A 17586-nucleotide genomic window follows, 5' to 3' on the forward strand; every position below is an offset into this window, starting at 1 on the left:
TTCACCTACTCTAAATAGGGTGGGCGGATAAGTGGCAAGACCTCAGTCGGCCTTTCCTCGGCCGGGCCTTCAGGGGTGTATGATGGCAGTAGAGATGGTGTAGTCTCTGCTGTCGAAACACTGAAGGTCTGCCTGACTCTAAATGAGGCGGGCAGACCTTGATTTTGGCGGGGAGTGCCCTCTCCTTCAAACTCAAAAGCAGGCCCTCAGTCATTTATGGCAGCCTAACTTACACTCAGGACCACTGAAACTATGTGATTCTGTGGTTGTGGCATTTACTGTATAATTATGGATTTTCCATAGTTGCCATATAATCCTTCATCTGCCGCTTGATCAGCAGATTTTACCAAAATAAATTGTATCAAGCTTAAACGGATCAAAAGTACAGATAACTCAGCCACGTGTCCCTGCACAGTAGAAAGCCCTTTGCAGGGGTTGACTGGTCATCTTTCAGTTGCTTGTTGCTGTATTTGAGTGTTCACCTGGTACTAATGTGATGTGTAAGAATGACCAGAAAATAAGGTAATCCTATTACAAATATTCCACATTACACCACATATTTTGCCTTTTCGCGCCACATAATATAGTTTACTCTCCTGCAAAATTTGATCCTCCACTGCCACAGAATTTAGTGTCTCTGCCTATAATGTGTCTAATACAATTTTAAAATAATTACATATATAGTCACTCAGCTTTCTGTTGCAGGTTGGGACCTCATAGCACTAAAAAGTAACTATTCCGAACTGTGTCACCCTGGATTCAATTCTGTGACTCTCTAGTCTCACAAACAGACACCTAGAGTGATCACATTAGTGAATTGAGGTTTTGTAACGTAAGGGAGTGCCTCACCCACAAATTATTAAATTTTTCTTTTATGTTTTATCTAACCTGTGTGCATTATTTTATAGGGACTTGTCTAACCGGGAAAAACACAACAAAATACTTGTAGAATATTTTCTTCTTTTCAGCCACCTCTTGGACCCCACCACTACAGCACTCAAGATAGAAGTTGCCATGCTGTCTTATGCACCTCAATCGTTGCTTGTAACATAAGATAGCCTGTAAACACGACAAATAAACAAAGCCGGGCTTCAAGGCCCTCTTCATTTTCAGGTGCTATCCTGGTCACTCCCCCACAGTTTGAAGACCTTTTGTCTAGAGCCAAACTTTCTCTGTACTATAGTGGCTCAGTTAGATTCCGACAGAATGGGTTTGAGTTCAGTCAGTAAATATACATGATAATCGCTGGTCTTTAAGTGATTAACCTGGCCTTCTATGGTTAGATGACCATCAGAGATGATCCCTTTCATCGGTGCTTTCGTATTAAGTCCACCGTCTGCATTTCCCATTTTGCAAGCTTTATGCATTGCACTTCCTTTTTCCTAGACCTCATAAGCAACAGTTTGGTCTTGTTTACATTCAGAGCTATCCAGCACATCTATGCTTCATTCTCATCACAAAGCTTCACACATGGAATGGCTCAGACTTCAACTCACCCTTAAAGGAAGCAGCAGCTGAGTATAACCTGCACAGCTATTTAACCCTATCCCTATGCATCCAGTCAGCCATGAAATGTTTCATATAAACAGTGAAAAGCACAGGGACAGGAGAGAATCTTGAGGTCCTCCATGGTGTGAAACACTAGCTTGTGTACCCTAACCTGTCGCTCAGAGTCTGTAAGTTCCTGTTCGACATGGTGTCAAAAGAGACCAAGACATTTTGAAGGCATAAAGGGCTACCAGTTCCACATCCACCATATCGAGAAGCCTCTCACTGATGTTCAGTAAGGCTACCTATTCGTGCTGCGTGAGGCCTGGACTCAGATTCTAATTTTCACTATAGGCTGTGGTAGTCAAGGTGTCTCGCAATCTGTTTCATCACCGTCTTCTTCCGAAGCTTTATAAGTAGGGATCGCATTAATGGCCTATCATTTGCTGAATTAGGAGGACTAAGGGCTTCTTCAGTAAAGGGGTTTGAGTGCTTCAAACTCTAAGGGACTCTACCCTCAATTACTGAAAATGTAAGAAACGCAGGGTTAACAGAGCCATTTAGAAGCAGTCATCGTTAAAAGGAATACGGGGCAAGATTTTCTTTGCATTAAATAGTGTTCTGCCCATTAATTCTACACTCAATATCCAATGATGTTACAGGAGCAAGGAAAGGGATGTAACCTCACAGGAAGGATTGCCAGGGTAGAAGGATGCTCTGGTATGGAATCTAGTTCCCATTCATTCCTAGTTAACATGACAAGCTCAAGGCTCTCAATGGAACAGAAATCCACCCATCATGTTTTTTTACAGATGGACACCCCTTCACTAAGTAATTCAGATGTAGCTTTTCAGTGAAGTCCAGTTTTTTTGTGCCCAGTACACACGATAATCATGCGTGTGCTAAGGTGTCGTCTCTGTGAAAGGTACCAGAACCCAGAGCGTGGTCTAGAGGGGCGCACCAAGCTTGTTTTCATAGAACACAAGGCTACTCTCCACGTCCCAGGAACATGTTCATGGAGCGGTGGTGGCATCACACAGTTTTTCTGATATGCAGTATTGGACAAGCCTTGTGCTTGTCCTTGAAGAGTGAGATCCCTTCCAGCCTCACTTGCATAAGTGTCTGCTACCATAATGTGCACAGATCCTGCGTTGACATCCTTGGCTGAGTGATGTGTGCGCGGGGAGTGTCTATGGTGACTGGTAGAATGTTCCCTATTGAATGCCAGTGTGCGACAGTGAGGCCAGTGGGGTCCCAGCTGACTTGTTCCTGGTAAGGCAGGACACCTACTGAAGGCAGAGGGACAGCCTCCCGAGGCTAGCAAGTGTATTGGGGAAAATGTGTTGCTGCCATTCCTGAGCTTTGAGTCGACATGTTTTTGTCCCTGAGAGGACTGAAAACTCACTGAGAGAAAAATATCAAAATCACTTGGAGAATTATTTCCCCATTTTACACTGATAGTGTCTCTATACTAATATTAAAACACTATCCAATACATAAGTTTGTGAACATGTAAACTGTAAATACACCATAAAATTGCATGATGAATTAAAAATATTTCGTGATATAATAATAATAATCAATATAAAAAGAAATATGCCACCGTTTTCAACCTATGAAAACTCTAAGCATGAAAGCCCTAAAGGAATGATGGGCATGTACACAGTATGGTGGGGACCAGTATAAGCAATACAAAACACATTTCACTTGTACACTAGCATCTATCTGTGTAAGGTTAGAGTTCGGATAGAACCTACCCACAACCACTCAAAGCTCTTGTAAAGTGGGGGCCCTTGGCAATTGCCCTCTTTACCCATACCCTAAAACGTCTCCGAGATGTGATCCATATCATCAGTACTTTCGCAACTTCTGCATGCAGTCTGGTCACTCTTAACAATCAAGACAACTCCAGTCTCTTTTTGGGCTATCCTATTTTCCATATTTATGGAATAGTTTCCGGCATTAATCTTGATTATGGAGGAATCTTTGTACCATATCATAGATTGTAAAATTATGTTTCATTTGTTTCTTTCAAAAAGGCAATGAATATTCTAACAATGGGCCATTTCAGTCCTTGTATTTGCTAGCCTGACCTTTAGCTGTCTCCACACTCCTGGTCTGCTAGTAGAGCCCAGGAGTTCCTTCTTCCACTCAAATGACTGTAGTATTGAAGAGAAAGTTGTTTTCCTCTCTCCTAGGTCAGAAAACACTCCCAGGGTTATCTGAACTGTTAATGTTGTACAATAACCATGAGCTCACCAGCTCTAGAAGACACAACCCAACCTGTTGATATCCCTGGATCGTTGATTGACGTAACCTAGAATCATTCCAGGAGATAGAGCTCTGTAGAATGCCAGAATCTGTGTGGTCACTAGAAGGAGTAGATGTTTGGTCAGGAACACAAGAAAGAGTTTCCACCTTTCTGGCCTGATCTACTTCTTTGCTTTGAGGTAGTCGGGCGCTGAGGAGCAGTTTATGTCTACCAAAGGAGTCACAAGACAAGATGAGGCCAATGTCAGGAGACATAAAAGCAACACAGGGTTAGGGCATTAGATCACTTGGCCTTTATCTTTAGCATTTTCTGTCTTACTCTTCCTCAGCCTGCTTCTCACATATTAAAGTAATTGGCCAATTTGTAAAAAATTGTGACAAACGCCATGCCAAGCCCGACATCACAGTGCTGCAGAGCTGGAGGCCACCGTAGCATAAGAGCAGGATAAAACCAATGCAAGACAGCACGCGTGATTGACCTCGGTGAAGACTGAACAGGATTAGCAAGGTAGACCGCATCATGAAGAGAGTGTGGAATGAAGGTGTAAGGCGAAGGCCATTTTATTAGTTATAGTCCACACCAGTAGCACTCACTGCTCCATCAACCACCGAAGAACCTCTAAGAATGGAAGCGAGGTTTAAACAAACACCTCTGATTTCTACTGATCTAGCCTTGGGAGCTAACGCAGGATGCAAAGGATGGTTGGTGTGTGATTTGTATTGTTTTTTAAATTATAAGGAACGTGAAAACCAATAAAACGTTTGTGATGATAGGAGGGAAATTGAGATGTTATAATGGAACTTTCATGGTTAATTCAACGTGATTTTAAACTAAGGAGCAAGGTCAAGGTGTTGTCGTCTTTGGTAGAAAAAAAATCATGAGAGAAGTGTAGTCTATGGGTAAAGAAAGCGAAATACACAGAATTCTTAGTAAATATCCAGTAGGTGCTCAGTACTACGCTGGGGTGATTAAGGGTTCAAATATATACATTGGATGATATAATACTTTTCAGGTGATAATATCAATGTGACGTAATAGAGTTTCACAATAACATAAACGTGTATATCATATTTTCTCTTTTTAAATGAGATGATAAAAAAGTCCCATGTGAATAATTTCAGTATCAGATCTGCAAGGACGTTACTCGTTTAAATGCCACTGTAGTCATTCTTAAACATGTGTGGGAGGTGAATTAATGGATTGTAATTGACTTGTATTTATTTTACCAGGTCCTGTCCATGGCTCCTAATGATGGCTTTGCAAAGGTACATTATGGATTTATCCTGAAAGCACAGAACCACATTGCTGAGAGCATTCCCTACCTAAAGGTAATTCATCAATAGTATTCACCTCTTTCTACATATATGAAATGTTAATAACCTCAATTAAAATCAGCACTGGAGGAACTTCATAAAATACATATAAACTTAAATAAATTGTTAAAATTTTTAAGGATGCTTATATAACACATCTGTGATGGAAAATTCAAACCACGGATTACTCTCCTTAGAATAGGCCTGAGGTGCCAGACTGGTGCGGGAAACTTTCTCGTAGTATTACTTTCGCACACCGCCATGTAGCGTCATCCGACTCCACACCGCCCTGGAAGGAGGAAAGCCAAATATAAGCATCACCCCTCCGAATTGATGTCAGTTCCTTTCTTTCTCCTCCTTGGGACATTGATCTGGATTTCGGCTCCTTTTTTTTGCCTGCTACCTGACAACTTTTAACAATTTCACCGTGTGCCATGACACGTTGTCCCAACCAAAGACTCCAGGTTTCAACCCATGCCACGACTACAGGAAGTAGATGTCAGTTATAGACCAGATTGAGTTGCGTCTTTAGTGCTTGGGCTCTGTACACGACTTTTGAGTCGTGTGTTAAGTGTGTACTCATGCACACAAAGGTGATCTGTGAACGGAAGATGAAGTTGTTTGTTGCATAATGCAATAAGTCGTGGTTTTCAGATAGGACTTGCTTCAAATTGCGTCTCAGACTCGGAACCGGGGCACCTCCCACTACTGTTCAACTTTGCTCTTGATGTCCTCCAGAAAGTCCAGACGCAAGTATAAAAAAGTGTAGCAGAGCTCAAATATGTCCCTCCACTCTGATTCCATAGAGAAGGAACAAGAGAGTCATAATGTCAATTGCACTTCTTTGAAGTCTCCGACCACAGATTTGTTTACTAAGTTGGTCCTGACTCACCCGAATTTCCCTGGCCATCCTTGATCACACCAGAGAATGAGGACTTCGAGGAGGCCATGCTGCACATTTTCTGTGTGTTTCTGGCTCCCTCTGGACTGCCTTCAGCCCCATGGAACCACAGGGTCCTCCAGTTGGATTACCGCTAGCTCCTCCATCCCCAGCTCCATTTATCCCCAACACTGGTACAGACGTCTACTTTAGCTACGAGATCCACGCTGATCCCTGCTCCCAGATGCCAGTACCAGCAACACCCTGAGCCGAAAGATGATTCGGTGTTGTTAGACCTGTCTGCATTAGGGTGATGTTCCCCCAAGCATTTTGTCTTCTCCCTTCCTATTGCTAACTGGTGCTAACGTGCTTGTGCTCACTCCCCAAAACATGGTAACATTAGTTTACACCTAATTGGCATCTTTAATTTGCTTATAAGTCCATAGTAAGGTGGTATACCATATACCCAGAGCTGGTAAATTAAATGCTCCTCATTGGCCTGAAGCACTTTTTGTGCCACCTCCCTAAACCGCCCCTTAGAACATGCCATTGAAGCCTTAATGCAGATTTAAGCTGCCAATTCGACTTCACCAAATAACGCTCTTGCCAGGCTTTAAATTCCCTTCTTGTTACATATAAGTCACCCCTAGGGCAGGCCCTTAATAGCCCATAGGGCAGGGTGCATTGTATTTAAAAAGTTGGACATGCACTTTTAAGTTTTACATATCATCGTAGTGAAAAACATACACATTCATTTTTCACTACTATGAGGTCTAGCTCTTCCATAGGAAAACATTGGGTTACCTTATTACATTTAATACGTGATAACTTTTGCTTGGGAGCAGGTGGAAGTATCATGTTTGATGTCTAAGGAATGTCTTATACTAACCATTTACTGTCTGCAGCCTTTTTCCTGGGTCATGTGACTAGTTGGCAGTGGGCCTTTGTGTATTCCTCCCAGATAGCCACACAATAGAGGGACTGGTTATTGACAGGATGGGCCATCCAAGCAGGATAGGGGCGGAGCTGTGCACAGCCCCACGTGTACTTTAAAGACACTGTCAGCTCACCCACAAAGACCTTCACATTATCCTATTGTGACTGCAGACAGCCTGGGGCCAGAGCAGGGAGGCAGGAAATCCCAGACACTTCTGTGGGGGAGAACACTCCAGAACTTTCTTCCACTGGGTGGCACCAGATATAAAACTCTTCAGTACACTCCTGGACCTGTGGACACTACGGAAGAAGGATTACCCTGCTGAAATAGGCCTGCCCTGCTGCTTGAGACCTGCCCTGCTGTCTGAGAGCCAAGACTAGACCTGCTCCCTTCATCCCAGTCTACCTCAGTTACTCCAAGGGCTGGTTAGTTGGCCTTCTGTTCTGAGCTACACGGACACAACAAGCTCCAGAGGCCTCTCTGCAACTGCCCAGCTGAACCTTCCTGAGCCCTGCTGGCCTCTGCTGGAATGGGTTCCTGAGCGCCACGAGGTGCCCCCCAGGTTCTGGACCCTTGGTGTGGCATCAGTTGAGCATCTCGTAAAATAAAAGGGGAAATCCTGACGTTTTGGGCTCTTTATGACTGTAAATTAGGTAAAGGCTGGGGAAATGCTGCCTGCAGCGACCGCCAAGATAAAGCTCTGGTAAACCTGACTCTTCGTGCTACATCAATGACCGGCAATACAAGAGCTGCACTTCGTGCTACAGCATTGACATCCCACTGTGACTGCCAATTCAAAGTTCCAGCAACGACCGTCTGTGATGCCTAACAGAATATTCGCGCTAAAGTGACAACCGTCCGCGAAGCCCGGCATGCTTTTCGCGCTACAAAGATGACCATCCGCGATGCTCTCCCTGCTCCTCATGGCCTCCTCCACTGTGAACTGGACTATTCGTGCCAGACTTTGAAAAAGTAACTTTTTCAGCTGGACTAACCTGGTCCCTGTTTCTGACCTGTGCACCATTGCGGTCAGCCTGAACTTGTGACTTTCACTCACTCTCGCACAACCAAATAACCAGGAGCTTTTATGCACAATACTTACCTAAAATATTTGACATTGCATATCTTCTGTTCTTCTGATTAGATTGTTGGTGTCAAATACTTTGACTCTATTTTTCGAAATTGGTGTTGGATTTTTCTTGCGCTTTGTTTTCACTTTATTACAGTTTAAGTGCTTCATAAAGACTTTACACATTGCTTCTAGGTTAAACCTGACTGATTTTGTGCTGAGCTACCAGAGGGTTAAGCACAGTTTAATTTAGTGACTTTTTGTGGTTCCACCTGATAGGCATTGTGGCTGTTGCTTGAGTAGGGCTTCATTTCCCTCAACCAACAACCCAACTTCTCACAGCTGCCAATGCTAATATTGGACCCCGAACAGACTTCGACTTGAGCCTGACCGATGTCACGCTACGAAATCACGAAAGCCCAATTTGTGGTAATGCAACCAATCTCAAACCCAGTGCCTCTGCCATGTTGTACCTTCCAACAGAGAGCTGAATATCGTTCAAGGTTCTGACTCTATTGTTAAGTCAGAGTAGGAGGCACCCCAAGGTGATAATGATAGTGATGGTGAGGGCTTGTTCCCCCCCTGCACAATACTGATGATGGGCTTAATATCTCATGTGATTCAGTTTCCCTCGCCACTTGGATCAGCAATGGAAGAGAGTGCTTCATTTACGGGTGGTGCTTCAGAGGATAGCTGAGGCACTAGAATTTCAGCTACCTTCCATTGCGGGCAAAAGAAATGCTCTGACATACATTTTGCAGCCTGAGCCAGCAACATCTTAGCCCTTGCTTACTTGTAATGATGCTCCACTCATGATAGAAGCCTTGATAGCTACTTGATAGAAGCCTTGCTTTTGCCGTCATGCAAATGGGCAGGTGGCCAGACATCACAGGCCGGTGCCTGGTGGCCTCAATTTTCTCTCCAAGCACTCCACCCCAAACCAAGCACCAACTCCAGAGACTAAGATTGTACAGACTTCAGCCAGAAAGGTGAATCAAAATTCATTTCCAACTTCTCCTTCGGATAGGGAATTCAAGAGGATTGATAATTTTGGCAAGGGCATGTTTTCCTCCCAATAGTTTAGCACTGTGGTCTGCAAATGCGGTTTGTCTACTGGCCCACTGCCACATGTCCTTTGGGACATGACCAGCAAGTTCTTGTGGACAGTCCCAGAAGACCTTATGCCCTCTTAGGCCCAGCCAATTCATGATTGACAGGACATGGGCAAATTTATTATCCGCTCAAGTCTTGATTCTGCGGATTGCCTGGGAAGTATGGTCGGTACCATAGTTCTCCTACATAGACTCACATAGATGTGATCCATAGGACTCTTCTGCAATGTACAGATCTCCTTCATTTAAATTAATTTTGATAGGTCCCACCTTTTGGTGACAAGGCGAACTGTGCCTTGGAATGCTTTAAAGACAACAGAACCAAAGCACATTCCTTGGGTCTATTGACCCCAGCCAAATAATTTCTGCTTCAGTTCTGAAAGTTTAGAGGCTATTCCAAAGGGCTGCAGTACAGACCGAGACAGTCTTCCCAACTAGTGATACAGTAGACCACTTTCAAGGGGGGTCTGGTAGGTAGAGAATTGGCCAGCAAGGGCATCAGTCCTCAAATTCCTCTTCCTCTGTGACAGCGGCCACAAAATCACTTTAGTTTGCCCTTGGTGGCACATCCCCAACCGGTGGTGGACAGTATTCACATTTCCTCTCAGGTAGACGGTCCATCATGTCTAAGAGATGGGTCTTACAAATAGTTCAACATAGAATGTCCTTCCTTTTCTGCCCGCCCACTATTCCTCCCTTGCCAGAGAACATTTCCAACAAGTTACCTGTTCATTCTTTTACAGGAGGTGAGCAAGTGTTCTCTCCATAGATCTTATAGAGAGTGACAGACTTGAAAAGATAGTTGGTTGTTACTCTTGCTATTTCCTTGGTCCAGAGAAGGATTGGGGCCTCATGCCTATTCTAGATGCCCTTATATGGAAGGACAAATTAAAATGCTCATGCTGACCCAGATCCTGTCTACTCTCGACACAGGCGACTGGATGGTGCCCATGGACTTAAAGGACACGTATTTTTATATACCAGTCCTGCAGTTCCACAGACGGTATCTGCGTTTCAAGGTAGGCCAGGAAGATTTTCAGTTTTCTATGCTCCCTTTCAGCCTTACCAGCGCAGTGCATGTGTTCATGAAAGTGACAGTAGTGGTTGCTGATCATCTTAGAATGTCTGGGATATACTAGTATTCCCATACCTCAATGACTGGCTGTTGAAGGCTGGCTCACAGCACTCAGTCGTGGATCACCTCTAGATGATGATGGACCTCTTGACATCATTGGGGTTAGCTATCAAAGAGCCTTTTTTAATATCTAGAAAGGCACACGTTAGTATTCAGCATACTGTTGCCAACAACTGCTCATGCTCTGCGTCTGAGAGCATGAAAAGGATAAACAGAGGAAACTGAAGTCATTTTGCAGGGATAGTTCTCATATGCAGGTCCGCTCCATCATTTCTGGGGCAAGCACAGAGCCAAACCAGGCCACCTAGTGGCACGTTGGGGTACTTCTATGAAACGTTTCTGCATCCAGTCTGCTGTCTAGGGAGTATTCTAAGGTGAAGAATCTGCCGTTAGAAAGAGTATCCACCAGAATGAACTTTACTAAGGACGAGTACCTTATTGTTATTTAGATAAGCAGTGCTCCAGTACTTGCAGGGGAAATGCACTGCGCTCATACCACTTTGTTACCTCTGACCTATTGCAACAGAATGGAATATATAGTTGTTTGAAATATTCCATTTCTGCAGGGTCATCCCAGATGTTTTGTCTTTTTTCTGTCTCTAGAACTCTGTGTATGTTACACCTGCTAGCCAGTGGTAAAGTGATTGTGCTTCTCCTTTCAATATATGAGATTGGTATACACCAGATTGTCATATTTACCGTACCTATAAATTCCTATTATAAGGTCCAAAGTGTACCACAGGCCTGTAAGTTAAATGTCACAAGTAGACTAAAGCACCCATTGTGCCATCAGCGAGAATGTAGTACAAAAGGGGGTGGTGAAGGACGGAGCATCTGAACCAAACAAACACTCACACCCAGTCAACAGATCTGGGTTTAATCCATCACCGTTCTTTAGCTCACTCTGCCACCCCAGTTCAGACATGGCCTTATGCAAATCAGTCTGACCCTGTGCCTCATGGGAACAGTCCAGCCCGAACTGCCGGAGTGGGCTAAAGAACGGTGATGGATTAAACCCAGATCTGTTGACTGGGTGTGAGTGTTTGATTGGTGCGGATGCTCCGTCCATCACCACCCCCTTTTGTACCACTTTGTTCGCCATAAGTTGGCAGGGTATGCTCAGACGTGAGTCCTTTGCTCACTTTGCCACTGGATTCAAGCAAGCCGGGCTGAAGACGGCTGAAATGCCAGAAACCGGTCCTCAGAAGCTTGTTTCCGGTCCAGGGCAGGCATGGCTTGGCAGTTCGGGCTGGACTGTTCCCATGAGGCACAGGGTCAGACTGATTTGCATATGGCCGTGTCTGAACTGGGGTGGCAGAGTGGGCTAAAGAACGGTGATGGATTAATCCCAGATCTGTTGACTGGGTGTGAGTGTTTGATTGGTTCGAATGCTCCGTCCATCACCACCCCCTTTTGTACCACTTTGTTTGCCATAAGTTGGCAGGGTATGCTCACTTTGCCACTGGATTCAAGCAAGCCGGGCTGAAGACGGCTGAAATGCCAGAAACCGGTCCTCGGAAGCTTGTTTCCGGTCCAGGGAAGGCATGGCTTGGCAGTTCGGGCTGGACTGTTCCCATGAGGCACAGGGTCAGACTGATTTGCATATGGCCGTGTCTGAACTGGGGTGGCAGAGTGGGCTAAAGAACGGTGATGGATTAAACCCAGATCTGTTGACTGGGTGTGAGTGTTTGATTGGTTCGGATGCTCCGTCCATCACCACCCCCTTTTGTACCACTTTGTTTGCCATAAGTTGGCAGGGTATGCTCACTTTGCCACTGGATTCAAGCAAGCCGGGCTGAAGACGGCTGAAATGCCAGAAACCGGTCCTCGGAAGCTTGTTTCCGGTCCAGGGAAGGCATGGCTTGGCAGTTCGGGCTGGACTGTTCCCATGAGGCACAGGGTCAGACTGATTTGCATATGGCCGTGTCTGAACTGGGGTGGCAGAGTGGGCTAAAGAACGGTGATGGATTAAACCCAGATCTGTTGACTGGGTGTGAGTGTTTGATTGGTTCGGATGCTCCGTCCATCACCACCCCCTTTTGTACCACATCAGTGAGAATGTAAGCAGGCCTGCTATCGGTAGCCTGACTGTCCTGGTTTTAACTGCAAATTTGACCTGCCAAAATAGCCTCTTTGAAAGGCCTTAACTGTCCTTTTAAATATTTATAAGTCAATCCTAATTAGGCGTTACTGTCTATAAGGCACTGTGTATCTCAAATCTATTTTCACTGTAGAAAAGCTGGCTGTTTCATAGGAAAGGACTGGGGTATAATATTAGTAAACCGATAGGGTGTATCAGGAATGGGATTAGCTATAAAAAAGATGTAACCACTATTTTAATAGCTGTTAAAAATCCAATTCAATGGTGAAGTCAGATTTTCTCTAAATATTACTGAAAAGTAACTTTTAGAAAGTTACCTTTGTCCTGCCTAAAGATCCTGGAAGCTAAATCTGCATTTTGTTCTCCGACGTCTGCCAGCTAGTAATTAGCATTTGAATTGGAGTGTATGAAGTGTGAACACGCTCCCAGGAGCAAACAATAGGATGGCCTGAATGGGCAGAGATGACCCATCTAAACCTAACAGGATATACAGAGGGTGCTGGGAGGATCCTTTTTTGACAATAAAGTGTCAAGTCTTGCTTGAATGCTAGATCCTGCTTGACAGGTCTGCCGGGGTTTTTCATATGACACTTTAGGTGCACTTCAAAGGGACCTCCCCTGCAACAGGCAAATATTAGCTGACTCTTGGGTAGAGCACTTCTTTTGTCCCCTTCCTAGCCAGTCAGAGCCCAATCCCAGTAGGCCTCTTTTGACATTACAGTACCAAAGCCTGTTTGACATATCTGCCGGGTTTACATATAACTTTTGGGGCGCACTTCAAATGAGGAACGCAGGCTGCCAAAACAATCCTTTTGTATCCCATGTTTAGTTGCTGACAACTCAAATTTGTTCTACAAGATTTCTGTCTCTGAGTTTATTGCAGGTAGAGACACTACCTAAATCTGAATTTTAGTGTTAATTGCGGGAGGACACTAGAGTTACCATAGTGTTAGACCTGGCACCTTGGCGTGAGTTTCCCTTCCACTTTTTGCTGTTGTGCCTCAAATGTTTTGCTGGTGTCTGCTACTCAGGGCACTGCGCCACGGCCAACCCGTGCCGCAGTGCAAGTGCTCCCTACTGTAAAGTGTACCTGTGATTGATGTCCATGATTGGTTTATTGGATTTACTGTTAGTCCCTAGTAAAGTGCACCAGGAGTGCAAGGGCCTGTGAATGCCAACCCTGCTAGTGGGCCTGCAGCGCTGGTTGCGCCACCCACAGAAGCAGCCTTAAAATGTGTCTAGGGTCTGCCATTGCAGAACCTACGTGCAGTCTGGTACTGTCACACTGGCTGGGCAAGTGCACACACTTGCCAGCCCCTAAAACCTTCCCTTAACTTCATATTAGTCACCCCTATGGTAGGCCTGAGGGCAGGGTGCATTGTAAGTGTAAGGTAGGACATGCCCTGATGTGTGTGGCATGTCCTAATAGTGAATTACTACCAAATTCGTTTTTCACTATTGTAAGGCTACCAGTTCCCTTTAGGCCAGTTGGGCTGCTGGAATTATTACACTCTATAATCCCAGCAGGCTCAGGGGACATGGTAGAAATTCATGTTTAGTATGCCTGAACTCAGAATAATAAAATACTTCTTTTAGTAAAGGTTATTTTAATATCCTGTGTTTGCAAATGCTACTTTTAGAAAGTTAGCATTTGCTTGCCTAACCATTTCAGCCCGCCTCTGCTTGGATGTGGACCTGACTGTCTGGTGTGTGTGAGTGACAGGGCTGGGAGTTGACAGGTAGTGATTAGCAGGATGACCCCTTAGTGGGTGGTGGGAGTTTCCCCTGAATGATGCATCAGGCTGTGCCCCTGCCTCCACAATGCTGGCTCCGCCCTCCTGGGGAGCGACTGATGACTCAGCCTGCACCTGGCCCAGGAAGGACCGAAGCCTGTCAACAAGGTGCTCAAGCTGCCCCTGCCTTCACAATGCCGGCTCCGCCCCCCTGGGGAGCGGCTGATGTGCCTGCCCTCACACTGAATACAGAAGCCAGAAGTACCCACAACAAGTACTCAGAGACTGGAGCAGTTATGCAGAGGCCCCCCTGGCTTGCTAGAACAAAAGAAACTGGGTATAAAAGAAGGAGCCCTGCTCCTTGTAAATTAGATCCTGTTTGTGCTACAAGAGAAACTCTGCCCGAAGAGAAGGACCTGGAAGGACTACAAGGAGGAGTGCTGACTCTGGCCTGTGTCTGGTGCCTTGCTGCCAAAGGAGAGGAAGAGAAAAGACTACAAGAGACTTTTGCTTTTTATTTTTACTTTGTGCCAAACTCTGCTGAAAAGATCTCCAAGGGCTTGCCTGTGAACGTGCCCCCTGACCAGCGCTCCAGGAACAGTGAGCGCTACCCCCTGACTAAGGCATCTGCTGTGTGTGCTGCTTATCGCTGCAGCGCTGATTGAGGAGGACGAGGGCATCTACCCCCCTGCACACCGTGACCGTGGGTTCCGCCAGCCGCCCTAGCATCGTGAGGCCCAGCCGCCGCTGGCCCGAGCACCGCGACGGCGTCTGCCTTTCGCCCCACGAGAACAAAGTAACGGAGGACCCGTCCGGTCCAAGCATCGAGGTCTACTGGGCTCAAGCGCCGTAGACTCCCCCGCAAAGACGGACTGCCGCCCTTCTGTCCTCCCCCGCTATCAGCGTCCTGCCCGACTGCCCCGCTGAAAGGGCATCACCGCGACCGGCACTTTGGCTGGGTACGTCCCGCACTTGGGGACCGTACTGCCACTGCGCCACACCCAGCCGCCGCCGTCAGGACTGAAGAGAAGACTGAGTGAAGGACCTGTGACCCCATCGAGCACCGCCGCCCCCGGGTGACCCGTGACCTGCTGCCTCGAGCCGCAGCTCGCCTCGCCCGTCAAGGAAGCAACGCGACGTGGGACAGCTCCCCCCTGCAGCCGTCCTCTTCAAAGATCACCACCAGAAGTTCAAGGTACTGTCTTTTGCCCTTCGCGGTGCGAGCGTCCTGCAACCCGAGCTCGCACCGCGCTGACTGATCTCCGGCACCCCGGGAGCCTCGCAGCTGCTGGCTGCTGGCAGCGCGAGCCGCCCTTGAATCAGAGGCTCGCTCTGCTCTTGGCCCCCGAGGCCCCGCCTGACGCTCTGAGGCCCGCGGCCCCCTCTCCCCGAGTCGAGCCCGCAGGGTGACTCAGTTCTGGAGCTGAGACAGCGGGAAGCGCCTTGAAGCGCTCTAAGACACTTGAACCTTCTTAAAGCTGGGCAGAAGGCCCAAAAGAGTGCGTTTATTTAAGAACTGTGACTACTGATAAAGATAACTGGAACCTGCCTACAAGAAAGTAACCAAGACTGTATTTACAAGCCTGCTTGAAACTTATATAAAAGATATATATTTTTACAAATACAGTTTGGTGTCATTGTGTGGTGGGTTGGTTGTGACGGTGTAATATTGCAAATGTTTAACCCTACATGCCCCAGAGATTAGCCTAAGACTGCTTAAGCCACACTACCTAGAGGGTAAGCAGAGGTTGTCTTGAAGGTAACCCTCAGCCCTGACGAGGAAGAGAGAGGCCCTGATTGTCGCCAGTGTTGCACTGCGCCAACCAGAGACTCCCCCTTCCTACATTGGTGGCAGCGGTGGGATTCGCGAATTTACATTTGCAGTGTTTTACCTTAGCTACTGACCATTGCATAGTGATTACAGTCCAGTATCTTAGCCACAGACTTTTTGATTTTTAATTTTGCTAAAGAAGAAGATCCCTAGTGTTGCAAGCATGCCTGGCACAAACAGCATTGATGGAGGAGAGTCCATAGCCTCTGGTGCACAGGAGCTAGAATGGGATGCATCAAAGCTGGATGACTACACAAAGAAGCAACTGAGTTTTTTTTGCAGGAAACTCAAAGTTCCACACGCAGGGTGCAAAAACAAACCTGAGTTCTACAAAGCCCTGAAGGCCTGGATGGAATCTAGGAAGGCACCTGAGGATCAGGGTGCACCTGTGGATCCTGTGGGTCTGGAAAAACCAGACAGCGTCATTAGCTTTGGCAGAGGCCTGTCGCCAGAGGAGCTGGCAGACAGACAGGCAACCAGGGATCATGAGATAAAGCTGGCAGAATTGAATTTAAAGGGCCAAATGGAGCTTGAAAGCAAAAGGATGGCTCTGGAAGAGCGAAAACTCCAGTTGGAGTATGATGTGAAGATGAGGGAGATGAGTCTAAAAGAGAAAACCTTGGATCATCCTCCCTCTGGTGGCAGCGCAATACCGGTGCAGGTAGAGTCAAGAGTGCACATCCCCAAAGATGTAGTTAAAGAGTTCTTTAAGGGGGATGACATAGGACAGTGGTTTAGGGCATATGAGGTAGCCATGTTTTCCCACCGGGTCCCTGAGAAGGATTGGGGAGCGGGGTTATGGGGAAGGTTCCTTAGCGAAGGGCGGGACACCCTGCTAGATTTGCCCACTGAAGACCAGAGATCCTATCCCCATATGAAAGAAGCTTTGATGACCAGGTATGGGCTTACCCCTGAAATGTATAGACAGAAGTTTAGGGGGTGTAATAAGCGGCCTGGGAATACGTATGTGGAGTTTGTGACTTTTTTTTGCAGAGCACTGGATGGTTGGGTGAAGGGTAACAAAGTGAATGATTTTCAAGGTCTATTTGATTTAATTGCATGGGAGCACTTGTCTGAACAATGTTTTCCTGAGTTACGCCAGCACCTGATTGATAGCAAGCTGTCCAACCCGAGGAAGCTTGCTGAGGAGGCGGACCGCTGGCTCAGCACCAGGGTCCACAAGGGTCCAGTGGGAGACTCCGCCAAGGGTGGGCAGGGTCCCCAGCAGAAGAGTGGGGGGGACAAGGGAAAACAGAAAGGGTTCCAAAAAGGCCCCCAAAGTAATCCCCAAGGGGACCAGCAGAAAGGTTCTCAGCCTCCCCCACCCCCAAAGCAGAATGGGGCACCGACAGGTAGACCTGTTCCAAAGGGGCCCTTCAATTGCTACAAATGTGGTGACCCGGGGCACATAGCCAGTGACCCCAAGTGTCGCCTGTTTGGAAAACCAGCACCCACTGGTGCTCCGCCCCGACAAGTGACCAGTGTTCACTTAGGAGAAGAAGTGATGGTCCCGGGGGGTGGAGATCCTGTTCAGATGACCCTAGTCTCACTAGGAGACAGTGAGATGGTCCCTACAAACTACCTGCCCTCTAACACTAAAAAATATGGGCAGGTGGTTACCATCAATGGTAAGAAAGCTGAGGCTCTTAGAGACACAGGAGCCAGTGTGACTGCAGTGAGGCATCACCTGGTGTCTCAAGAGCAGGTTGTACCCC

At 46.6% G+C, this 17586-nt stretch overlaps 1 protein-coding gene across 7 annotated transcripts in view; it reads left to right on the plus strand.

Moving 5' to 3' along the window:
• Positions 1-17586, plus strand: part of ASPH (aspartate beta-hydroxylase) — a 674605-nt gene that overhangs the window by 533449 nt on the left and 123570 nt on the right. For all 7 annotated transcript variants that reach the window (XM_078687254.1, XM_078687255.1, XM_078687258.1 and 4 more), the window contains one exon: positions 4990-5088. In XM_078687254.1, the coding sequence (XP_078543380.1) occupies positions 4990-5088 (99 nt within the window). The remainder of the gene's footprint in view (positions 1-4989; positions 5089-17586) is intronic.

Source organism: Lissotriton helveticus, chromosome 4_1 (assembly GCF_964261635.1).
Source record: "Lissotriton helveticus chromosome 4_1, aLisHel1.1, whole genome shotgun sequence".
NCBI lineage: Eukaryota > Metazoa > Chordata > Amphibia > Caudata > Salamandridae > Lissotriton > Lissotriton helveticus.